Source organism: Erithacus rubecula, assembly GCF_903797595.1.
Source record: "Erithacus rubecula genome assembly, chromosome: 20".
NCBI classification, from domain to species: Eukaryota; Metazoa; Chordata; class Aves; order Passeriformes; family Muscicapidae; genus Erithacus; species Erithacus rubecula.
In genome coordinates this window covers 6,333,492-6,359,699 of record NC_136672.1, presented here as the reverse complement: position 1 = coordinate 6,359,699, position 26,208 = coordinate 6,333,492, and the positions used below count along the sequence as shown (strand labels likewise).

Below are 26,208 nucleotides of genomic sequence, written 5' to 3'. Positions count from 1 at the left end.
ACGATTTGATGCACATGCTTATGTCACATAAATATTGTGTTCAAAAATAGCTGAATAAAAATATGGAATTCACATCTAAGCAGCAAAAATGTTTTGTCTTTGAATGACACAGTAAGTTGTGTGTAGAAGGTTCTGAATTCTGTTAGTTTTTCTGGAAATTAATTGCATTGAGGTATCACAGTTTGTTTCAGCTCAGTTTCATAACACAGCACAGATGAGCTGAGCCCCTTTGTTTCTTCTCCCTTTATTAAGAACTTGCTGTCTAAAGTCCTCCTAAATCCACTTGATATATTTTTAATCTCTTGGAATACCTACAGAAGTATTCAAATGTTTTCTCTCTTTAAATTTATTGCCTTAATGCTCAGTGGAGTGTGAGTGAATACCAGCTGAAACCTTGATTCTGTATCCCATAGACTTGAACCTGTTTTAGTGAATACCTTACCTGTGTTTGTCCTGGGTAAACACCTCTGGAAATGGTGTGAAAGTGTTTTAGGGATCTGATGTAGCACCTTAGCTGCAGCCCATGGCTTCATCTGGGATTGAGTGATGTGGCCTCTGCCTCTTCCTGCAGTTTCCATGTGAAATAATCTGGATTGGGGTGAGCAGTAAACTGGCCTTGAACAGAAAAATCCCCTCTTACTGGCCTAGCAATCAGCAGGGAAAATAGGGCCTGGGCTCTTCAGGGGAATGCAAATTGCAAGATTGTGCTGCTGATGTACTTAGAAAGCTCAGTGGTAAGAGCTTAAAAACACAAACACTGACATACTTTTTATCCTGCTTTGTGCTATTCACTATTAGGAATACTCTGATCTGCTTGCTTAGTCCCAGGCAAGTCAGTCTCACTCACTAAAACGATGAATTTAGTTTTAATTTATGTTTTTTTCCTTCTTCCAGTTAGCAGACTCGAGGAGCGGGAGGCAGAGCTCAAGAAGGAGTACAATGCACTTCATTCAAGACATACAGAGGTAGGCTGTTACACCAGGATGATTTTGGGATATCTGTAAAAATGTCAATCTGTGGAAAACCTTGTGTTGTGAGCAATTGAGAAAATTATTGAATATTTCTGTTCGTACACTACATTATAACCAGACTTCATTTGGTGATGTATTTGTCCTCATTTACATCTAAGTGTATATTCTATTTCTCAGTGTTTGATTACACATCTATTAGTTTTATAGCTTTATCAGGTATTGAGAAATTTTAAAAAGGAATTTGTTCTTCCATATTTCAAAGGCAATTCTTCAAAACATACTAATAAGCTTCAAAGAAATAGAAATGAAATTACATTTTCATACTCTTTCTGTCAATTTTCTGTGTTGGTTTTATTTGTACCATTGAAGGAACAAAACTTTTCAAAACCTGGCCTACTGGGATTTGTAATTGAAAGAGTTCCCTGTCATACTTTATTGATAGCTATTGAAAATGGGATTTGTTGATGAAGATGAAGCAAGTTTGAATTTGTTAATTTAAATAAACAAGAGCCACAATGCTTAAGTTGGGTACAAAGCATATAAACAGGACTTGCAGTGCTTCAGTTTTCAGTAGCAGGTTGTGCCTAAATGATATATTTTAGTGAGAAGGTCACTAGGTCCTCTGGATTATTCTGATTAATCTGGAGTCCCACTTGAGCACAGTTTTTCTCCTCAGCCTCCTTGCTTTGCCTTTGGAAGGTCAGAGAGCTGGTTTTAGATCTTTCTACCAAAGAGAGCAATGCCATAGTGACTGCTCCCAGTCCAAAAGGCCCATGTGGAGAAAGGGGAAGCAGATACAGATGTCAGATTTGGTTATTTTAAATACTTTCAGCAGCCTTAAGTGTTTTATTCTGACAGCAGCTGGAAAGTGAATTGGAGCCAGGACCAGTCTGTAGCATTTGTGTGATAAGACTTCTGAAGCTCTTAAAAATATTCATGTATTTACTGAAATCATAGCATTTTAAAAATCACATTTGCTACTAGATAATTGCTTTAGAATAGCACATCTGTTAAAAACTGGAAATCTAAGTAAAATGAGAAGTGACAAATCTTAGTGCTGCCCACAGAGTTCTGGCATCCTTTTGATCTGGAAGTACTTCAGAGTGTTGGGTGCTTGCAGAATTCTGGGTATTGTAATTAGAATCTGTGGGTTCTGTCACAGTAGAATTGGCAGATTTTTATTGAAAAAAATGGAGTTCAAGATGAAATGTATTGTAATTCAACGAAATGCTAATGATGTGTTCTGAATATCTTTTTACATAGGTTTTGCTCCAAAATGGACAACAGCCTCTGCTGGTTTGATTCCAATTTATTAAATGCTTTTACATCTTAAATTCACTTTCTTTGGTGTAGGGAGACATGTTTCCTTGGGCTTTACTATTACTGGGGTGACTATCCTTTCTTCATAATGAAATAATTTGTAGTGCACCATGGTGTATGTGTACCTCTCTTCTCCTAAAATCAGATCTCCTGTTTTCTGTACTTCTTTCAATATGATTGCTTCCTTGAGTTTATTTTTTTGGGGTTTTTTTTATGTTTTTTCAGACCATAGTGAATCTTGCAAAGATGCATCTCCTTAAAGGATAGAGCATCTCAGAATTTTAATGCTGTGTCTGGTGCATGTTTGAGACCAGGGGCAGAAATCCCTGGGAACTGAAAGGACTGGCTGATAATAATGCCCAACTTCTCATTCCCTTTGTGATTTCTTGCTTCCCTTTCTCCCAACAAATTCTAACACTTTAGGTCTGTGTAGTAACTTTTTTTCTTTTAATGCCAGATATTTTGGCAGATATCCAACTTATTTTCAGCATTTAGGTTTATCAATTTTATTGGATCAAATGTTTCTGTCAAGTACTTGGTTCTTAAATGTTTTTCTTCTATGTTTTACTAGGAAGGGATATTTCTTTCCTTCTGAGTCCACTTGGATTGGATTACAAGTGATCCATCTTTGGTACTTACTGAAATGGCAATTATTTTAATTGACCAAATAATGAACAAAGCATTAAAAAAATATATCTATTTTTTAAAATTTAGGTCTAAGAAGCTTACTTTGACAGATGTGGTGTTAAAGATGCAATGTGACTGCATTTTGTGCAATCTTAATTTCTAGCAATTTTTCTCTCCTGTCTTTGTTACTTGTTTCCTTCTACCTCTCACTCCCCCTTATTCTTTCTTTCACTGATGAATATTTGAGTTGAATGTCTCTCTCTTCTGACTCCTGACCTGAGGTTCTGTATCCATGTCCTTCACAATACCCACCTTTGAACCCTCCCTACCTGTCTGTGGCTGCCTTTGCTGGAGTTCAGTGCCCAGCAAAGTACTGGCTCAGCACCCCAGGGAATGTCACCCATTTTCAGTCATTCTACAATGGACCAACACCTACTGAAACTGAGTTTCCTTGGGGAGTTGCACCCAAGGATGTGGAGCAGGGAGCTGAATCAATCTCTGCAGTGTGTGTCTTGTGGAGAGCTGGGAGTTCTCCTGGAGCTCAGCCTGCCAGAGGCAGGGTCTGCATTGCAGCTCCAGCTCTAGCCTGCCCAGCACTGAGGTGTGTGCAGCTGCAGAGGTAGCAGGGCTGCCCTGGCAGGGGACAGCTCTGGGGACAGGTTTGACCCTCCATCTCCCTGCTGTTAAATCAGTGTCTGTCTTGCTGCTCTCTGGGGAGGTAGTTGGGCTGCCTGCTGTGAGTGCAGGATTTCCCATTAAGCCTCCTTCCCACTAAGGCTGCCCTTGGGCTAACTGGCTTGATTTTAAATGGATTAGGGTGTGAGAACCTGAGCAGCTGAGATGGCACATTGGAAGGTGGGGTGTAGCAGGTGGTGAAGAGGATAAAATGTTTGGTCAGAACAGAATGGATGGAACAGCCTGAGCATGTTCTGACTTCTGTGCTCTGGTTCCTTGTCTTCCCTGTGCTTGCAGTGGGTTTTGATCTTGTGCTGATCGTGGGACAGAGCAGTGTGCTGGAGTTCCTGAGGCGGGACTGTTGGAACCTAACTATGCAAAATCTTCTCTCCATCTTTTTCTGACTGTCAAGGACCAGATGCAGGAAGCAATGAATGCCAGGGGCAGTGTGCTGGAAAGCAGAATGACTGACAGTGGTGTAACACAAACATCTGAAAATCTCTGCTCTTTGACTTAGAAAAGAATTCTGTCAGATACTGTTCTGTTTAATAGAATCTGGCTTGTTTTTGTGCCTGGATAAAAGCAGCCCTGTCTGCTCTCTGTACCTGTGAGGACTTTTTTGCCTTTGCTGCTGAGATGATGCTCTGCTGCTGGTGCCTTTCCAGAGCAAACCATTCAGTGTGGTTTTGCCTGCTGAGTCAGAGGTAGAGAATCTTTCTTTTTTCGGCAGAGTTAAAGGGCATAACTTGTTAACTGTGGCTCTGGCTTTTTAAGGGCTTGGCTAAAGCTTTTATGTTTATTACTCAGCTGGGAAACTGAGGCAAAGCAATACTTGAGATTTCCTGGTGATTTGACTAATACCTGTGGCGTCTCTCTGCACAGGTTTCCAAAATAAACCTCTTTTTTCTCCACTTAGGAAGTTATTCTCTTTCTCCTTTGGGAAACACCAGGCTGAGGTGGTTCAATATCTTTCCCTGACACAGAATATGGGCTTAGTTTAATGAAGCATAATTGGGCCATGGAAGTTTCTCAGTGTTGTGCACTGATACAACGTGACAGAACAGTGAGCCTGGCTCTGGCATTGGGAATGGACTTTGTCAGGTTCATTAGGATCAACATATCCCCAGCAAGTCCCTGGCCAGGGGACAGGAAGAGAAGACTAGTGGAGGTGTCTATTTACAATTATAGCTAAGCATGGGCAGCTGTCACATTGTCTGTGAGATTAGACTTTGGATATCAGTTCAAGCAAATAGTTTTTTTAAAGCCTTATGCTGAGCATTAACAGCTTGATCTATAAAACCTGGATTTAACATCTTGACATACTAATGTATCTGCCAGCAACACCATCTTGTGTGTGGATAAAGATGCATCAAGCTCTCCAGTGGGACTGGTGCTTTTACTTGGGTGAGGAACTCACCACACACCCTGAAAGGAAAAAGGTACTTACCTGGAAGTATGTTTAGGATTTTGATACTGAATCAAGGAGATTGTAGAAATATCTATTACCTCAATAAATCTAGATTATGTGGGACAGGGAAAGATCTATAGGCACACAGTTGGGTGCACATTCCCAAAGGGAGGAGCTGCTTGTGCCCAGCCTGATTGGATCTGCAGGATAAGCAGTGAGGGCTGTAGCACTGAGCCTGGTCTGACAGCTAAAGAATTACTAAAACCTGTCTGGGGGAGCTAAAACAGTGACACAAAAAGGAAGGAGGAGTGAAAGAGCAAGGAAGGTATAAAGGAGATGCTCTCAACCTGGTTAAGGCAAAGGTGCAGGTAACAATATCCCCAACATGGCATATCCACATTTGTTTGTGACAATTGCCAGACTTGTATACACTGGGAGCTGGACTCAGTGATCTTAGAGGTCTCTTCCAACCTCATTATTCTGTGATTGTGTATTTGTAAGGGTAGAAATGAAATAAGTGCTGGGATGTTCATTGTCTGTTATTGAGTGCTGAAGTTTAAGATGTAGAAAAACCTTGTAACACTTCTGCAGTTTTAAAACTTGTCACATACCATGTGAGGAAACCAATCTGAGTATTTTTATGAGGTGGAAAGACATTGCATTCAAAGGAAATGGATTTCATGTTCATACTGTAATGTGTTCAAAAGTGTATTGTAGTTGATTTGTACATGTGCCTTAAAATCATTAACACCTAAACTGTGAAATGCTGTTAACTAAGATAATTCTTCCAAGTTCTGAGTTTATCTCTAATCCCCTCAACTAATGGTAATTGAGCAATGTTTAATTACAACTATGCTGAAATGCTCTGTGTGTATGATATGTGCCCTTGGAACAACTTGGTTGCATTCAAAATGCTTGTGGACTTCATGGGCAGCAGAGCAAATTGTAGTGAAAGGTTATGGATGATTAAATGTTGACTGCAGCTTGTATTGAAGAGAAGATGGGTAGACATACTCAATTATTTATCATCTTCCCTCCAGCATAACTTCAGTAAAAATTGTGCTGAGTGGAGAGCAATTCAATCCATTTAGGTCTATTTTTAAGTCAGTAATATTAAAACCTTTTTATTTCAACAGCTGAATAATCTCAAAACAGCAGAACTTCTAATCAGATTTTGAGTCCTCAGAATTCTAGTGCATTAATTCATTACACGTTTTTGGATCAGAATGGCACTTCATGGATATTCCAAGGCTTGAGGGTCATTTAGATTAAAAGGATTTTTGAATGTCATCTGGTTCAAATCCCAGTGGTTTTGGAGTGAGTCTTCAAAGTTTTATTGCCCATGAGCAGTTAGAGTGGGCTTACTTCCCAAGAAGCTGCAGTGTTTATTACTTTACCCTTCAAATGATGTTTGTGCAAGTTGGGAATTCACATACCATATCTTAGGACTCTACAGCACCAGCTATGGGGCTCCCAATCCCATGGGGAGGGAGAGTGAGGGACTCTTTTTCCTTGTGGACACTATTCCAGTATTGTCAACTTTTATCCCTGGAGCCTTGGGTTAAGGCAGAGAGTGGCCTTTACATGGTGGTGCCACTGTTCTGATTTTTTTGGACACCACAAGCACATACAGCCTGGATCTGTGGGGAAATTGCTGTGCTGAACTGCATATGCACATAGAACCTTATGATTCTATTAATCTTAAGTTACCATGAAGCATTACACATTTTCATTTTATTTTTGAGTTCCTATAGCTTATATGCATTGTGCTGAAGTATGTGATTCTAGGAATTTGCTTATTTTATTATCAGCATCGTTTTCAGCTGCAGAACAATATAAACTGAACAATCCTTTAAATTGACCTGCCCTCCAGCCTCTGTGGGTAATAAATGTGATGAGACATTTCAGTAAACAAAACAACAGACTGGGAGGAGGGAAGAGAGTAGGTTAAAACCACGTCCTTTGCAAAACATGAAAATTGTGTGGGTTTTACTGACCCTATTCTTTCTTCCTATGTGTTAGCAGTTCCCTGGAGAGGTACTAGACACTCATCTTCTGCTCACTGGCTGAAAACACAGTAGTTGTTCTATTTAAAATTTTATTTTGAGAGACCAAATGGTGTGCTGCAAATAGGAGTGTTTGTAGGCAGGTAATATCTTAAATGTGCATTTTAAAGTTAGGCACTCTTGGGGTATGACCCCGACCAATCCCCCCCCTAGAATTTCTAAACTGTCTGCATTATAATAAATTTGTGTAAAACTGTACAAAGGAACAATTGGAATACCTAGACCTGGCTGCTTGGTGAAAATGGAAAAAAAACCAAATGTGGATAGTTGAAGGTGGAGCTTTGAGTCCTTTTGTTTGCCTCTGTGTGAGCAAGCATTAAAAATCAGAAAACAAATGGGATGGCCTGGTGCAACTGCATATTGTTGGAGGATAAATGTTGTAAGCTTTTGACAGCAGTCCAAGTATATTATATAATGTTTTTCTGAAAATAGCATGATATTTTGTTCTGGTCTGAATTATATTTATTAGTTCAGGTGAATGCTGGTAAGACAAACATCTCTATGTAACCAGCACTTAACATAAGTTACTGATTTGTACCACATCCATCAGTCAGCATGTCTTAAGCCAGTTTGTTTGATCAGAAAAATCTGAAATTAGGAATATTTATTCCCATGTGGCTAATGCTGGCAAGCAGCATTTGAGGAGAAGCTGGCACTAGCTGAGGTTAGTGGCACCTGAAGGTCAAACTCAGATTCATCAAAGCTGTCTTGAGAGTAGCACATAAATGTAGGTTTCCAGGTCCTGCTGAGTTCAGTAGTCATGTGTGCAGCTGCCCCTAAAAGAAAACATTATATAAACCAGTTGTACAATTGCCTGGTAATACCACTATTCTGAAGTGTTTGTATACTTTGAGTAGAATAGCAGAAGAAAAGAGTTGTTTGTTTTTTTTTCCTATAGGAAGATGTTAAAATATGACCTGAATATGTCTCAGGAAGAAAAAGTACATTAAATTTCTCTTCAGTACACCTGTGATTTTTCTTCCTTTATTGTTCCTAGAGCCCTGTTCATCTGTGAACTTGAATGTTGGAAATGCTAAAAATACCAAATTGCACATAGGCTTTTCCTCAGGCTTTCCCAGTGTTAAGTTCAGAGATGTGTGTCCAAATGAAGCCCTTGGAATGATGCAGTGAAAGCTGCTCCTTCTCCCCATCAGCACTAGGGCTCATTAAATAAGTCATAACTGCAGGAATACCATGTTGGTCTGTACTTGTCTCTTGTGGAAAAAGAGAGCAGAGCTCGTCTTGAGTGCTGAAAATCCACAGCCATTCTGTCCTTTTAATGAGATGTCAGTCTAGATAATTTAAAACCAAACTTCCCTTGTAGAAAATATAGAAAGCTTATTTGTATTTGAGAAGAAATGGGGACTTCATATTTCTGCCTACAGAAATAATCTCATTATTATCCTGTGGATTCAGTGTTTAATATTTGAGGGGCATATTGTCTGACCTTCACAGTACTTTGCAATTAGGCCTATTGAGCCTATTATGTATCATGTAAAAAAATGGTAATATCTGCTGGACATAGAGGTTTCAGGCTCAAAAATGGATTTGAACATGGTACTTCTTTTCCAAACTCATGTTTGAAATATTGCATGCACTTTCTTTACCCTTAGGGTATTTCCTGTGCATGAATGTACAAGGAAGTTTCTCCAGTATTTTTAATTTATTATGGACTTCTCTTCTGGTTTGTGGTTTTGCACACTGTATAATTTTTCTTTCTTTATTTCTTTAATGTTTCTAAATGCTTTTACTATGTAGCATTACAGGGGAGAATATATTAGTCAAAAGCTATGCAGTTGTAGTACAAGGAAATGTTACTAACAATTTCTTGCTGTTTCTGTCTTTTTAAACAGATGATACACAATTATATGGAGCACTTGGAAAGAACCAAACTTCATCAGCTAACAGGGGGTGATCAACTAGAATCCACAACACACAGTAGAATTAGGTAAGCTATTTATTGCTCTCTCACCCTGAAATGAGAAAAAAAAATTCCATTCATTTGTGTTTGCAAGACTTTGTTCTTTAATCCTACAACAACGGTTCGGCTGAATCAGAAAGATTTGTTGCGTGATTAGAATGCGGTAAAAGAACAGCGTAGAAATCCGTGGAAAGAGGCTTTTGCTGTTGTGCTGCTAAGCACAGTTGAGATATACTTGGAACATTAATTAGCCTTAAACAATTTGAGGTTTTTGAGGTGTTTGTGTTGGGGCAGGCAGGGAAAATGTCAGCGGCTGTCCCGGCACGGGCGCGGCGCGGCCGCGTCTTTGTGTGCGGAGCGATGGAGGGGCGCGCGTGGGGCTCGGGGCTGCTCGGGGCTGCTCGGGGCGGCTCGGGGCGGCTCGGGGCTGCTCGGGGCGGCTCGGGGCGGCTCGGCGCTGCTCGGGGCGGCTCGGCGCTGCTCGGGGCTGCTCGGAGCGGCTCGGGGCTGCTCGGAGCTGCTCGGGGCTCGCTGCGAATAGGCGATGCTGCTCTGGGAGCTGTGGAGCTCTGTACGCTGCGTGCAGGGAGGGAGAGCACTCCGGGCTGGCCGAGCTCTGCGCTGCTGCATCGCTGCTGAGAGGAGCAGGAGGGCGAGGGGGAGGAGAGCGGTGATGTCATTGCTTTGGAGCTGCTGCAGAAGAGTGGAACGCGCCGCTGCCGCCGCCGCCGCTGCTGCTGATGGCATTGTTTTTGTGGTGGCGGCTGAATGACAGACTTTGCCTCCAAAGATCCCCCCTCGGCCCCTGCGTAGCCTTCCCGGAGCCGGCGTTCCACCATGCCAGCGCAGCGCCATGAATCCGGGCTGCATGCTGCTGTTTGTGTTTGGCTTCGTTGGCGGGGCGGTGGTCATTAACTCGGCCATCCTGGTGTCGCTCTCTGTGCTGCTGCTCGTGCACTTTTCCATTTCCACTGGGGTGCCGGCTTTGACACAGAACCTGCCGAGGATCCTCAGGTACTCTGAACCACTGAACCCCCTCTGCCTGTGCTCTGCTGCTCCTCTGCTTTCTGTCCTGCTTTTTCAAACGGGGACCAATTAGAGAAATAAATCGCGTATAAATGTCAGGTTTTGTTGTAAATGTGTCTATGGCTGCACAGAGATGCAATCTATCTTTTCGTTGCCTTTTATTAAAGGTCATTTATGTATCTCTTGTGTGCAAAGCTCTTGAGATCAGTTTATTGCTGCAGTGTTAATGTCAGAGATAAAGCTCACGTTCAGTGTATTGTCAGGTACTTGGCTGATCTTGTGTGCAGCCTGAGGCTTTGTACTATCAACCTGCACCTGTTTTAATCAAAAGGCTTATGCGAGATCAGTTAATTGATGTTAAAACCATAGTAATTAGTCGATCATGTTATTTTCAAAAAAATCTGATTATTGGTTGGTGTGGGAAAAAAAAAATCATTATTTAAGCATTAGAGCTCTTAAAACCTATTCACTATTGTTCAGCCAAATGTTATCCTCTCCTCTGTTTCTGTACTTGTATGGCAAGTTGCCAGCTGTCTGTCCCCAGCCCCCCCCCCAGGTTTGTCCTACGTGCCTGGAGCAGTGGCAGACAGAAATGCATCAGAATATTGTGGCCAGAAGTAGTCTTGACATGTTTTAATGCTATAATTCCAGATGGAAAACAGCTGGAAAAGTTTTAAAATGAAGCTTTCTGGTCTGAAAACTTGATATGTTTTACCTGGGGTTATAAATTTAATAGTGTACTTTATTTTAAATGGGAAAAATGCTGGAAATTGGTGTTATGTGACCTTTTCCTCCTTAATTCTTGGTGCATGTAGACTTTGTATGGTACTATGCTTTTAATTTGGGTCTGTAAGTACAGAAGTGTTGTTCCAAAGGTTAAAGGCAATCAATAGATGAAAGAACTACCAATTTATACCAGTAGCTTATAAAAAACTTGAATGAATATTTAAATATGAAGAAATAAAATAAATTTCAAGTGAAACTCTATCGATTCATCTAGTTAGGAAGGCTGTTCGTATAAAAGGGAGGGAAACACAAACCCAGGACAAATATTTCCTAATTCTGAAACCAAACAAAACCAAAACAGAACCTCATATTCAGTAACTAAGAAATACCTTATAAGATATTTTTACATTTTAAACAGTCAGGTTGTTTAAAAAGTAGGTGTTTTGTTTTTTTGTTTTTTTGTTTTTGTTTTTGTAATGTGCTTTTTCTCCCCTGGAGTATTTAAGGGATTTGAGGGGTTTGGGGAAGCTATGCTTTTTCCTGCCCTTCTAATTTGCTTTAGGAATTACATGAATTAGAATTCATTTTCTGAGTCTTTACTCATTTAAAAAAAGAGATAAAAATATAGGATGAAGGAATCTAATTGTAGAAGAATTGTTTGTTTTTTTACACTAGTCAGATTTTAGAAGTGAGTATCTAAAAGTTCCTAGAGGTTCCTGTAAATGCTTCAGTGCATCACTTCAGAACATTAGTTTAGGCTTTCAGAGCTTCCACTCTGCTCACTGTGGCATTTCCAGATATTTTTTGGGCACTGGGGAAGCAGAAGAGGTTCTTTACTTTCTGTTCAACAAGCAGTGAAATAAATTGAAATTGCTTCAGTCTAACTGGATCTTTTCTTCTAATGCAGATACTCACATAATAAGAATTTCCAAACTGAGCCTCTTTTGCAAACTTCATTCACTCTACAGCCTTGCAATGCACCTGACCTCTGTTCTAACACATCAAAATATGTTTATTATAAAATTTATTTCAAACTAATTAAAAAAAAAAGCAGTGCTATGTGTGAACTGTTTTGTTACCCATGTAATATCCTCTCTTCTGAGGATTTCCGAGCAGATCAGCTCTGTGGCAAATCCTGCAGGAGGGAAATGTGCTGCACCCTCTGCCTGGGGCAGGTCCCATGGAGCAGCTCCAGCAGCCACTGAAGGCAGCTTTTCTTCCTTTTATTCCTGCACTTCTTACCCAATGAAATGCTCTCAGCCCTCTTTTGACACAATCTCAGCTTCTGTGGCCTGTCTTTTGTTCCCACATGCCTGAGAGTTGTGGGAAATCTAAAGCAAAGCAGGACCTGTTACAATGGTGGGAATCCTTGGAATCCACTGTGGGGTTTCTCATTCCAGCAGTTGCAGATGCTGGAGCATTATCTGATGTTTTGAATTTTGTAACCCAGACTGATTTTGCTTTTCTCACTTTGCTGCCTGTTTTGTTGTGCTAAACTACTTCACAATTAATGACTTAATTTGGAATAATATTTCTGAAAGGCCAAGATAGTTCCAATGTGAGAATTAGATGCAAAGGTTTTTGTGACAAGGAGCATCTTTGTGCACCTGAACTGGAAAGGTTCATGCCAACTACAGTTGTTTGCTGTTTGAACATTGTGATTTTGACAATGTAAAATTTACCAAATAGAGTTTACTGATTAATTGGTGAATAAAATCCCTTCTTCACTAACTTTTCTTCAAAGTCAATAAACAAAAAATATGTCCAAAAATGCTTAGCTTTCTTTTCATATATTTATTTGCATGTATTTTGCATGCAGATACTAATTCTGCTTTATGTTATGTTAGGTTATGTTTAATTTAGGGCCTTGTGAAAGAAAGCACAGTGTGGTTGTGACTTGACTTTTTATAGTGCTAAAATGTGAAAACTATGCCATCACTTCTGCACACTTTTTTATCTTCTGCCTCTACTATGCTTAAAACTGTGCTAGTTGATTACAATCACTTTTTTCTGCTTTACATTGTTCTGCCTGAACAAACACTTTGCTTATCTCAGTTCTAGGCCTGGCTGATATTTTTCCTTTTCAGGGCTGGCCACAGCATCCTATGAATGGCATTGCACACAATGGTTTTGTCTCTTGCTAGCAGAGACAAATGAAGCAGGAAGAATGAATCCTTTTGTTCACTTAGCACGCTACTGACCTGGGGATTTTTTGTTTCTTTTGAGTGTTACTACATAAACCTTTGGAATCTCCAAATGCTATTTGCCATAGGGAAGTAGAAAGAGTGAAGAAGCGAAAATTTGAGATGAAATAATTTGCTTTGCTGGGACAAGGTTTTGTGCAGCTTTAGGGTGAAGTAGAGTGTTGAACTGATCTTGGGTAAAACTACACAATTTTTAGTTGAGCCAGTTGTAACATTGGTAATTCCCTGACTCAGTTCTTTTCTCTTACACAAATCCATGTAATTTCTGTGATCTTCAGGAATAAAATACCCAATGATTTGAGAAGAGGCTTGCTGTTTACGATTTTGCAAATGCTTCAGTTGATGATTGAGCTGTTTGCTGTTGTAGAAATTATGTGCTTATATCTTGGAGAAAAAAGGTGCAAAACAGTATTTTTAATAGTGGCTGCTGAAAACTATTTTCAATCTGAAGTAAGGAAACACTTTTGTTTTATGCTTCTGTTGGTGTTTTGTGTCTGTAAAACTTTTGTTTGCTGCAGATTAGCTGCAGTGTAAATCAATAACTACTATTTAAAGCCGTGGAATTGACCTGGCAATTATGAAACGAGGAATTATTGGCTGCTGTGGCACCGTCTGCACTGAGCACTGTCTGGATGTTTGAACCCGGAATTTCACCACTTCCCTGCCGATTTCAGAAGCCTGCAGGAAAAATTAACTGGCAGATGTGAGATGGTTGATGAACCCTGCCTGTGTTTCCAACAGGAAGGAGCGTCCAATATCCCTGGGCATCTTTCCCCTGGCTGCAGGAGATGCTCTGCTGACGCCCGAGGCGCAGAGGGACGCGGCAGAAACGCCCGCGGCAGAGCACTGGAAATTCCACGAGCTGAGCCAGCCACGCTCTCACACCAGCCTCAAGGTGAGCACAGCCTGCCTGCCTTGGGTGGCTGCAACAGCTCCACAGCACAGCTGGGTGATCCACTGAGCTGTGAGGGAACTTTATTACTACAGGAAATAAAGTTTTGGGGGCATTTTCCAAATGAGTGATGATACAGGTTAGCTCTCCTCTTATTCTCAGTACTGGGTCTTTTTCTTTCTGGCTAAGGACTCTGTCCAAAGGTCTCAATTGGTTTTCTACACTAGATATGTTACTAGGTAGTGGGAACAGGCTAATTGGCTTTATTAATGCTGCTTTAGAAGGAAAGCTTTGATTGCTACACAGGCAGTGCTCTTTGTGCAACCTCTGCCTACTCCCAGGTGTATGGTACAGGTAGACACAAAGCTGAGAATGACCTAAGTGTCCTAAATTAGTCTGTGATCATAATTTCCCTTAGTGGTAGCTTGGCTATAATTCCTGCAATTGTTCTATGTTCCAGCTGTAAGAGGGTGCAATAAAACATCTGCAGGAATGGGTGCAGTGGTGTTGGAGTGTGATGAGTCTGGCAGTCTGGGGTGCACTCACAGCACAGCAGGAGGAGGATCTGCAGGGTGAAGAACTCAGGAATGTGTAAATCCTCCCAGTATGTGTTTCTTGATGAGGTTTTTTTGGTAGCCTATGGATGTACTGTTATTTCTGGAGAGGCATACAGCTGAGAAGAGTTTTCTCTTAAGTGAACTTAATACCTATCTAGCAGGGGAATATTACCTGATCAGAACTACACAAACTATTTGGAGGTAATAGGAATCCATTTACTTACCATGGAGGTCATAAGGAGATAATGGGAAGAGTAAGTAGTGGTTAATTATAGGGATATCAGAGTCACAATATGAGTTTGCTTCTAAAAATTTGTCACTTAAAAAGGATGCTAGTCAAGAGGTTGGATCTTGACTATGTCCAATTCCCTTTGTCTTAAGGTGTTAACATCATTAAATGGGCAGATTTTGGGTAAGCTGACTGAAATATAAATTCTGTACAATATATGCAAGTTATGAATGAGAGTAAGTGGAGATGAGGTGGAAGGGCTCTGATTGTAACTTTCCCCTCAGAAAATTGACTAATCCATATTGTCAAAGTAGGCTTCTTGGTATAATTCTTATAAAAATAATGCACTGCTAAAAGGAGAACTCACAAAATAGCACAGACTGTAGTTATTCAAATCTGTTTATTCAGAATAAGTTAATTAGTCCAAAACAACATATTTACTTAGTAGCTGTGAATGTAAAGTACTTCTGGAGTGAACCTGTTGAATAATATTGAAGTCAGAACCTGTTTGAATATATTGAAGTCAAAACCAGCATTTGAAACTTTTTTCTCTATTACTTCTGAATATTTTCAACATCCAGTGCAAGGCACAAACAAGGTTCTGCTGCTTTCTAGCATCTATTTTCCATTAATGCCTGAACCTTTCATTAATGGTCAGTGTTTCCTCCAAAAGTATCACAAAGAGGAGGTGACAGAGATGAAAAAATCTGGGTATTCTGTAGCTTGTGCAATAGTGACATTGCTGGATGTCATTGTAAGATGACAGATAATTATGTACCAGTCATTCTTTTCTACTCATTCCTGCACAGCATTGCAGATGGGTTGTTCCTTCAGATATAATGATTGAATTTTTAAACTATTTTTTTCTTTTATTTCAGGATGAGTCTTTTGGCAACATGACCAAAAAAAGCCAATTTTGCTAAGTCAACACAGCACTGACTTTCAAATGTTTAGGCTTTGAGATATTCTGATTAACTCTGTGTCACTTAATGAAATTGCTTTTGCTTTTCTTTAGTTCTAAGAACAAACATTCATAATAGTTTAATCTTCATGGTTTTCAAGAGTAAGCTAAAAAAAATACCATAGATAATAAAGTCAGAGATATAAAGTAGATGGGATGATTTGAAATTCCCTTAAGGAAAGGACCATTCTATTCCCTATTTTTTCTTGTGTGCTTTCAAGCAATTTTCCTTGAGCTTTGTGTGCAAAAGTCAGTGATGAGTTTGTGCTGCATCAGTTAGTGGATGCTCTTGGAATACAAAGATGTAGAAATGTTTAAACAGAGCCAGCAGCTCTGCTGAGGTTTTATTCCTCATTTGTGTGAGCTGTGGATGCCCTTGGTGAGGGGCAGCACTTCCTCCCTTCTGTATCTGCTCACTGGAGTATGAACCATTAGTCAGTGCCTCAACTTCACCATTCACAAGGCAATTGGGTAAATTGCAGAGTGGTTTTTTTCTTTTCTTTTATTCCTTTTGAGGTGTCTATATTTCTGAATACTTTTGTCAGAAAATCAAATATTAATAATTGGTTATTCTGCAATTTATTATAAAAATGAGAACTGTCATTAAGTGGTTTTTTTGTATCTAGGGCTTGCAAATTCAATGTGGAGATGTTACTATGGGATGCAAACTTTACATTTATGCTGATATACATAAATGTGTGTTTTGCTCCCTGCTCCCAAACAAATAAAAATTCTGCCTTAGTAAGTTCCAAAAGGAGAACTCTGTAAGTTACAATTCATAGCAATCTTATGCTAAGTACAAGTGAGACAGTGTATATCTACATGCAAGTCTCTTCTATGTTTTTTAAAATAACCTTAAAATTCAGTTTCATTTCCTCCTCAAAAAGGCACACAGTGAATTTGTGCTTTGCAAAATCTAAACCTGTTTTGTTCTTGACAAGTTCAGTCACATTCTCTTTAAAAATGTCATAGACTTGTCCAGCAGCCTTGCTTTCAGCTCTGATTTCCAAACAAGACCTACAAGAACTTTTAATTAAAAGTTATCATTTTGCCTTCATTTTGCACACAGCAGCCTCAACATCTTTATTTTCCCCAACCATTTTCTTCTAATAGTGTGTGCTGGAAACTATTTGCCCAAACAGGCAGACTTGCTTTCCTCTCTGCAGTGAGCTGTTGTTCACTGCTTAAGTCATAAATCAGACATTTGATGTGGGTCTGGGAATAAATGGGAGGTAAAATGTGAATGAAGGGGATGAGAGAAGAGCCAAAAAAGGGCTGTTGGGATATTCAGGTAGTGGCCTCTGTTTATGTCACACACAATCCACTCTGCCCTCCCACCCAGTGCCTGATGCAGCTCTGAGTGATGGTCCCAGTCTGGAGTCCAGCACCTGGACTAAATCCATAATTAATCTCTCCCAACCCCAAACCATTCTGTGATTATGATTGTATTAATTACTACAGTTTTATATCAGTTAAATCCATGTTTGCATCAGTGCTTCAGGGCTGCTTTTTAAGGTACCATGTATATTCCATACCATTAATTTTATAACAGCTTTGGGAAGATGAAGCAGTTCATTGTGCAGCTAGAAGGACTCTTAGATTGAGAATGCTGCTTGTTTTCTGGAAGACTTAATAGAAAAGTAGTGCCTAAAATTGTCAGCTGAAATCAAACATTATTATTATAAATAAAGGCATTTTTATGTAGCTATAACTGCCTTAACAAGAGTGAAACAGCCATAGGCTGAAGATGACTACTGGCTTCAAATATTATTTTTATTCATCTATCTTTGCATTTGCATAATTTTCAGTAAAATACAGTGATTTTATTGTCTGTTCCTTAGTTTATATGCCCAAATCTTCTAATAACCCTTTTAATGGTGCAATTCTAGGATGAGCTCTCTGATGTTAGCCAGGCAGGCTCCAAATGTACTACTCCAGCATCCACAGCTGCTTCAGATGCTCCTGTGCTGCCTGCTGAAACCCCTCAAAAGGAAAATGTTGAAGGGCTTGCAAAGGACACAGAGATGTCAAATGAGAAGCTGGATGTAAGCAAGAATATTGAAGTACAGGCAGCTCAAGAGACAAGAAATATTTGCACTGGTGAGCTGCTTTAACTTCTTAATGTAGGGTTACTCTGGACCTCATATTTGATCACTTATTAATTATCTTTTGTTGTGCCACAAATGAGAATGGGGGTTTTACTCAATATTTTAAGGAGTACAGAATATTAATCAGAGATAAGTCTGTTGTTTCTTGGTGACTTTAGTCCTTTTTTCTTGAGAATCAGAGTTATTTATGACATTTATTTGGCAGTAGGAAAGGCACAAAGAGTCATTAAGTGTTGGACATCTTGGTTTCAATTACAGACATAGTAGGAAATAACTGCTGTTGGATGACTTGTGTTAAATTCAGGAGACACTTAGAAATTTCAGTGTCTGCACTAGAGTATCAAAATCTGTGGGTCTTTTCATTTAATTACCTTGATAAGTCTTTGAACAGAAGTGTCATAAGTTGGTGATTGCTTAAGAGCTACTACATGTATTTAATATGTCATGATGATTTTGTTTATGGCCATGTACCACTTGCTTTGCCCCAGGGGGAAATGAAAATGAAGAAAAATCTGAAGTTCAGGCAATCATTGAGTCAACTCCAGAGTTGGATATGGATAAAGATCTCAGTGGATATAAGGGTTCCAGGTAAGTTGTGTGTTGTGATTGGATGAAGGTGACAAATTTTAGAAGGTTGTTTAAAGATGCTGTGTATGGGAATTTTCCTTTTTCCTGTCTTTGTTTCATTCTTATGATGAGAGCAGTAGAATTACCCTGCATGGTGAATCTTAAGGGTGTAAGAGCTTTGTGTGAAAGGAGCCCCTTCTCTGTCCAGAGGAATATTTTGACCTCCTACTATTCAGTTCTCTTGCATTCTTATTATATTGAATGACTTCCAGTTTAGCTGAGCTGTCTGTTCTTCAGGCATTTGGGCTGACTAAGTCCTGACACAACTGAATTTCTATAGGCCAAAACTTGATATGCTTCAATTTATTAAAATCCTGTCCAGCTCAGTATCAGCAACTCTTCAAGTTTGAGATCTTGATGGCAAAGCAGTATTTGAAAATACAACCTAGAACTTGTAAACCAGCTGCAAGCTTGTGGGGTTTGTTTGAGGGAACTAGTGAACTACTGGTAAAAATTACAGAGAAAGCTTTTCTTTGTTGTGAGAGTGTTATCTCCCTGTTTTTTCATGTCTTGTTTAATTCTCTGGCCAGCACTCCCACCAAAGGCATCAAGAACAAAGCATTTGACCGTAACACAGAGTCACTCTTTGAAGAGCTGTCATCTGCTGGTTCTGGCCTAATTGGAGACGTGGATGAAGGTGCAGATTTACTGGGTAAGAAAGGTTATTTAAAGATGCTGTATACAGCAATTTTCCTTTTTAGGAAGTGCTTAATTATTATTGCCAGGCTTCATTTGCATTAAAATTGTTTGAGTGGCATCCTAAGGTCGTTATTGGAATGCAAAAGCAGAAGAAAGTGTTTGTTCTTTCTCTCTGTATAATGATCTTAATCTTTTGGGACACTTCTTATACTATTCTCTATTTCTCCCTGTATGTTCTTACATAAGGATTTTTATCTCAAGGAAGGATTTTTGTCTTGCACTAGTTTTAAGTAGTTTTATTCAGGTCATGCCTGATCTGTAGTGGCCTGGCTTTGTCATTCCTTAGGGATTTTAACTTGAAAGAGAATTGCAGCAAATGAAATGGTGGTAATTTGAGAATCAAACTGTTAATTGATAGGGGAGGGGAAACCCATATTTCTCCTTCCCCTAAGCAGCTTGCTGTTACTTCTATGCTGACTGAAAAAAAACCTTGAGTTTTGAGTTGAGCAAGATCAAAAAGGTCATCAGAAGAATAATCTTTCTTTAAACAATATAGCAAGATATTTTTTGCTATATAATTATTCAGACCTCATTTTGAAATAATGAAAGCTGGTACTGTGGAATGTGTAAAATGCAGATGCCAGCCTCAGGTGCTTTCAAAATGGGTTGTGTGCAGACAATCAGCAGCTTGTTTGCTTCTGTCCTCTGAGCCTGCAAAAATGCAGATTGTTAGGACTGTTAAAACTCCTGTGTGCAATCTGGATTTCTGATTGTTCAGTGTTCCTCCAGAACCCTGTTTCACATCAAACAGATGACATTTCTGCAGATGTTACTCACTGGAAGTAATGGGCCTATCTCCAGTCTGAGATGGTTTTTCTGTATTGTCACTCTGAGGCTCTCCACATCCTTACTGTCATACTCCATCCAAACTCTTGGATGTCATTTCATTGTCACAGGGACAACTAATCACACATTCTGCATGCAAAAATATAGATACTGGAGAAGTATTAACATGGAGCAACATCCATCTCTTTGCTGTGATAAATTGATTAAAGAAATCAAACTACTTGTCAGGATGTCCTGATTCTAATGCTTTGTTTTTCATAGGCAAAAAATAATAAACTTTTTGTATAACTTATTAAAGGTTTGTCAGTTAGTTTATCACCATTTTCTGTAAATCTATTGCTGGAAACACCAGTGTGTGCAAACTAAGCCTAGAGTTCTACCTGCATTTGTTATGCAGAATGTGTTGGTCTGGAAATTTTATTTTAGAGTTGTGATTTCACTTTGAGAACAACTATAGTCCAAAACCTGAAAAGCCACACCTCCATCCAGGATAGTCTGTGTGTTTGAAATTTGGACATGTTCTAAGTGAGCATTAAACTTCAGTATGGAGTTATGTAAAAGTAGTTAATTGGGATTCTCTAATCTGTTTTCTCTTGGGCTGCATACCCAGGGGAATATTCTGGTGTGTATGCTTCTCTTTTCAAAAAATCTTTGAAATCTGTTGCTTCTCCAGTTAGGCATTCTTGGCTGCTGCTCTCATAAAATACATTCTGTGCATTTTTTCCCTGCTTGGTAACTTTTTTTTTTTTTATTGCTGTTGCACTCTGGCTTTCTAGTTTTTGTTCTTGCATTATAAAAGATCCTGAAACCTGTTGGACATGATCCTATGTACTTTTATCTGTGAATATTGCAGATGTTTAAAAAGCAATAGCAACTTGAGTAAAATCTCTTGATGGCTGCAGTATGGGGGATTTCTCCAGATATTGATAAATATGGCTGATCTAAGTTACTTCAGTAAATGTAATTTACTTTTAATCCAAAACCCAGAGAGGGAAATGTCAAAAGAGGGAACTTTGACTTGCATGTCTATTTATAGATACCTTTTTTTTTTTCTTTGTTATCCAAATATCTTTAAAGTCTTCTGCTGCCAGAGTTGCTTAGAAGATTGTGTTACTAAAGTATTTTAAAAGGCCTCCACCATTAAGATACCTTTTTCATTCATTATGTTAATCTTGAATTAACATAATTTCTGGTGTTATCTGTTGTGGTAATTATTTTGCTGTGCAAGATGCAAAATAATTATTCTCTCCTGAAATTACCTTTTTTAAAATTCTGAAAATTGTATTAGATATGCAAAAAATAGGGTGAGAAATTAATTTCCAGAAATTTAAATAACACTGAAGTAGTTACTTGAAAAGTTATGGTTATGTTCACTTTTTTCCTATAATAGCATATTAATTGGAAATTTCTGAATGGTTTAGAATTTCTTCCAAGGACTGTGCTTCTAAATTATTTCACAGAAAATGAGAGACTTTTATTAAGTTAACTGATTTTTATAAGAGGCTTAACCAATGGAAATGGTTGTGACAAACTTAAATTCTTCAACATCATTTTTCTGTATAAATCCTGCTTCTAATCACATCACATCCCACTTCAGATTTTTGGTGGTGGCTTTGTTTTAGTTTGCTCTTACTTCCTAAATCTAAATCTCTTACTGCTCCTCGCTCATACTACACCTCACATGAAATGTTTCTTGTTCTTGTTTTTGCTCTACATGGAATGCATGGGCTTTAAAGACCATAATTTCTTTGGTAAGGTATCATTTGCTCTGGGGAAATCTGCAGGGCTTTCACAATCTGAATTTTATTCAGCATGTCTTGTGTCTGTAACTGATACACTTTGGTATCTAACATGGTGTAAAAGACAGTTGAGCATTTTAAACTTAACTTTTGGTGGTCTAATATTTCTGCAACATGTGCTGTGTTTGGTTTTTGACTTAGTACTGTAATATCATCTAAATATACAGAGTATATTTACTTGGCCTGTGCTTCATCAGGGATGTCTTTGGGCTTTAATTGAAGTCAGACTGGGAGAAGGTGGTGGGAGGGAAAGATTGTAGAAGGTAGGTTGGATCTGAAACTTCAGATAGCTCACAGTTCTTCTGGCAAGTTTGTCATTCTTAAAATTTAGCTGACTTTAGACAATGGTTAAACATAAGTTTTGTGAAAACTTTCATTTTATTTGCTAATTTCATGTGTTTGTTTCCTTTGGAAAGGAATGGGGCGTGAGGTTGAAAACCTTATTTTGGAAAACACTCAGCTGCTGGAGACAAAGTAAGTGAGAATGTTTGTTAAAAATATTGACTTCCAGTTACTTCATTATATCTTCAATATCCTGATACAGAATTGAAACTATACAAGTGTGCTTTCAGTTCTAAGAGTAGTGGGGGTGTGAGTATTTTGAATTTGTAGGTGTATTTGTCTGAGTTGGTCTTCTTCTAGAAATTAAGGACCTAAGAAGCAAAATATGCTTTTATCCTTGTAAGGCTCCAAGAAATGCATTGCTGTGTCCTGATGAGATCAACTCCCTATCAGACACTCAGCTTTAAGTGCAAAATCAAATCCACTGGAGCACTGTTGAGGAATTTATTCTAAGCAAACTGATTTATCAGTACTTTTTTCTAACAGAGAGAATGTGAATGTGTTTCAATGTTGGAGATTTTGGGGAGAGATGGTTTGACCTCTAAGAAAGCTGTATCTCCTTTACAGCAGCTCTGTGTAAAAAATGTGTATAAATGTTACACATAAAAATGTGTAAATAAAACAAAGCTGAAGCTGAACTTTGAGACCATCCTTATATCCATGTGTTTTCAATGTTTGTGTAGAAATGCATTGAATGTAGTGAAGAATGATTTAATAGCAAAGGTGGATGAATTGACCTGTGAGAAGGATGTACTACAAGGTGAATTAGAGGCTGTAAAACAAGCGAAACAAAAGCTTGAAGAGAAGAATAAAGAACTGGAAGAAGAGCTGAGAAAGTAAGTTTAATTTTGTGATTGTAATAAAGAGAAAATAAGACCTCTACTGTGGTATTTAATGCAGCTGTTTTTTACTTTGTGTTTAGAGCTCGTGCAGAAGCAGAGGAAGCAAGACAGAAGGCTAAAGAGGATGATGATGTAAGTGTATGTGTGTGTGCTTTTGTGTGTGTAATTCAGTGGGACATTAAAAGTCCATGTGCTTAGTGAATTCTACTAAAACTTACTGCTTTATGAGCGGTGGTAAAGTTCCTCCCTTTATAAAAATGACAGAAGATCTAAAGAGCACAAGTAAACTTAAACTGACAATGATTAGTTTGCTCACTATTACCGCACTCTTTTTTTGAAGAACTCTTTTTATTCACATTATATCGCATACAAAGGATGGGAGGAGAGGAAAATAAAGATTTCAAACAGTTTATGGATTTGGGAATGTGGAACAGTGCCCTAGCCTGGCCAGCAGAGGTGCTGGGAGGCAGGGGGGCTGTGCAGGTGCTGGCTGGCAGCTGTGTCCTGTGCGCAGAGCGACGTGCCCACGGCGCAGCGGAAGCGCTTCACGCGCGTGGAGATGGCGCGAGTGCTGATGGAGAGGAACCAGTACAAGGAGAGGCTGATGGAGCTGCAGGAGGCCGTGCGATGGACTGAGATGATCAGGTGACAAGGCTCTGGCAGAAGCTGCAGCTCCTTGTGGGTTTTAGCCTGCTCAACAGGCTCGTTGCTTTCTGCTTGTTTTCCTCGTGCCCATGAGGAAGGTTGTTTTTAAGTATTGGGGATATAATTTATCAGAGTGAGACCTCAGTGAAGATGTATTACTTCACATGATGTGAAATGCACACATTTTTTTCAAGGGATGCTCGTTTTGGAGCAGTTACCAAAGCTGATAATTGTAAATAATGTTAATCTGGTGGGCAGTAAAAATTACTGTGTGTACACATACCTTGTGATATCAAAATAGGGTTAATGTATCTCCTGGCTGAGCATAATTCCTTTGGAAGGACTTGAGTTGCTCAGGATAAAACAGTTTAAAGTTCTGCAAGGTGTGTTAAATATAAGCAGTAGAGATGGTGATTTGGTCTCATTTGCATCCTGAATATTCAGTTCTTTGGAAGGTATGGTTTAAAAACCTAAGTCTTCTGCCTCAGACCTCAGCCCAGCTCATCCTTGTCCCTGGCCACAGGAACCAGAGGCTGTGGTGCTGCCTGCTGGCCATGGGCAGCAGTGACATGTAATTGTTCCCATTGTCCTCATGCCTGTGACCCTTGGGGAGGAAAAATGCACATTCCCAACAGCCATGGCTTGTTCTTCTCTAGCTGTTGTCTGCTGTGGAAATCATCTCATATCTCTTATCTGTGGCTCACTTTATCAATTATTTACTCATGCATTGAAGATTAATAGGCTTTAAAACAAAAAGCAATAGTTAAAATATTAAATAGGGGGCAGAATAATTTAAAACAGCTTGCTCCTTTCTTCGAGCATTTTTCATTATGAAGTGTTATGCAGACTTTTGTCTTCTGTCTGAAAAGTTGCCAGTTTGTTTGGGATGCAAAGAAGTGTGGATGAAGTTTATTATGTAACTTTATTTTCTCTAGTGGGAATTTCAATATTGTGCTCTGATCAGTAAAGAAGTAGTAGTCTTTGTTATTTTCAAGATGTTATCCTTTTTAAAATAATAACAGTTACACACTTTTCCATTCCTTTTCCTTTTTTAGTTGTTGCTTACTCAGTAAACTTGAAATTCATTTCTTTTAGAGCATCCAGAGAAAATCCAGCCATGCAGGAGAAGAAAAGATCAAGCATTTGGCAATTGTAAGTATAGAAACACAACTCACTGGCTGAAATAAATACAGACCCTAACCAATTAGCTGGCACATTTGTGTATGTTAGCTAATTATTTTTTGGCAGATGAAGATATCTTAACCCTTCTCCTCTTGTTGCCCAGCATACCAACTCGGTAAGACTGGTCTGAAGACAAAATGCATTGTAAGCTGCAGCATGCAGTGAGTGGCTGTGCACTTTGTGACATTAAATACCAAAGTGCTGGATTTTTTTTTTTCTTGCTGAATGTGCACCAGGATTCTTGTTCTGAACATTTTTTCTGGATTCATTTTTATGATGAAAAGTAAAAACCTGAATAGCATGTGTGGATTGCATTTATTTCAGCTCTTTTCCTTCTGTGAAGTACAACTTACTGATTGTTACATTCTCCTTGCTGACTTCAAGCTCTTTAAATCTAAACCAGTGTTTTTCACAACAAGATATTTGTTAAATAATCCTTTTGATGTTGTGATTTGCTGATAACTGTTTTATCTTGTTGCCTAGAAAATAGTGGAGTTTTTAAAATACTCTCTGCATGAGCTAATGTCCTTCAAAGAACTGTCTTCCAGGTGTGATGTTCACATCCCAATTTTGTTGATTCCCTGTAGGTGTTAATTCAAGATGAAGTTTCCATTGGATTTGATAAATGGGATAATCCTTTTAGAATTTTTCTTACAGACATGAGTTTTTGTGCTTTGAGAGTGTTGCTGAGTGTGTGGTGGCTGCTGCTATGTTGGGCTCCAGTTTCTTACTTTAAAGTTTTGAGCAGGCTGGCATATGTGGTGTTTCACCTGCATAGTCAAATTTGGATCTGACAAATCTTGACTCTTGTCTTTTTTCTCTTCTTCTAGTTTTAGCAGGCTCTTTAGTTCATCCAGCAATACAGCAAAGAAACCAGAACCTCCTGTCAATGTTAAATACAATGCTCCAACCTCACACATTACTCCATCAGTCAAGAAAAGAAGCAGCACCTTATCTCAATTACCCAGTGACAAATCTAAAGCCTTTGAATTCCTCAGTGAAGAGTAAGACATTTTGGTTTTATACTAGTAGATATGCTCTATCAGGTGTTTACTCTTTAATTCTCTGAGATTACTAGCATGCTGCTAGGTGAAGTATAATACTCTCCTGAAGTGAGTGTTGACTCAAAAGGACTCAAGTGCAAAGTGAAATGTGCAGCAGTGGCTGAAATATTCTATTTGCTAAATACCACTGTCTTGCAGAAAACTATTGCATTTAGGCACAGGAGGCAACACTTGGTACACTTTTATAGGCAAATGTTGTAGTGGGCAATAACTGTACAGGTACTTCAGGTTCACTTAAGAGTCAGGGTAACAAGAATCTGCAATTATATTTTTTTCTCCTGTGCTTTTTTGGCAATATATCCTTGTGAGTTACAGCCTTTAAAGCTCCTAGAAAAGCTACACAACCCAAATTAATTTCTTTTAAGAATGCTGGCAATAAACTTTCTGGTTTTACCTGTTTTTCACCAATCCCTTAAAAATAGCCCACAGGAAACCTGCTGTTTTATAGGTAAAAAAACTAGGGATATCCTTGGTAACCCAGTGCTTCCACAGAGACCTTGCTTACTAGTTTAGCAGCAATTCTCATTGCAC

The 26,208-nt window shown here is 39.0% G+C and overlaps 1 protein-coding gene across 3 annotated transcripts in view; it reads left to right on the top strand.

The window, feature by feature from the left end:
* SPAG9 (sperm associated antigen 9) overlaps window positions 1-26,208 on the top strand; it is a 57,462-nt gene that overhangs the window by 16,039 nt on the left and 15,215 nt on the right. For 2 of the 3 annotated variants that reach the window (XM_079323843.1, XM_079323842.1), the window contains exons 3-14: window positions 895-965; window positions 8,921-9,015; window positions 13,686-13,839; window positions 17,473-17,683; window positions 18,180-18,279; window positions 18,849-18,970; window positions 22,019-22,076; window positions 22,628-22,780; window positions 22,867-22,918; window positions 23,301-23,431; window positions 24,527-24,583; window positions 25,444-25,617. In XM_079323843.1, coding sequence (XP_079179969.1) covers window positions 895-965; window positions 8,921-9,015; window positions 13,686-13,839; window positions 17,473-17,683; window positions 18,180-18,279; window positions 18,849-18,970; window positions 22,019-22,076; window positions 22,628-22,780; window positions 22,867-22,918; window positions 23,301-23,431; window positions 24,527-24,583; window positions 25,444-25,617 — 1,378 coding nt within the window. Of the gene's footprint in view, window positions 1-894; window positions 966-8,920; window positions 9,016-9,826; window positions 10,003-13,685; window positions 13,840-17,472; window positions 17,684-18,179; window positions 18,280-18,848; window positions 18,971-22,018; window positions 22,077-22,627; window positions 22,781-22,866; window positions 22,919-23,300; window positions 23,432-24,526; window positions 24,584-25,443; window positions 25,618-26,208 lie in introns of those variants that run through there. The other variant, XM_079323844.1, reaches the window with a different exon arrangement.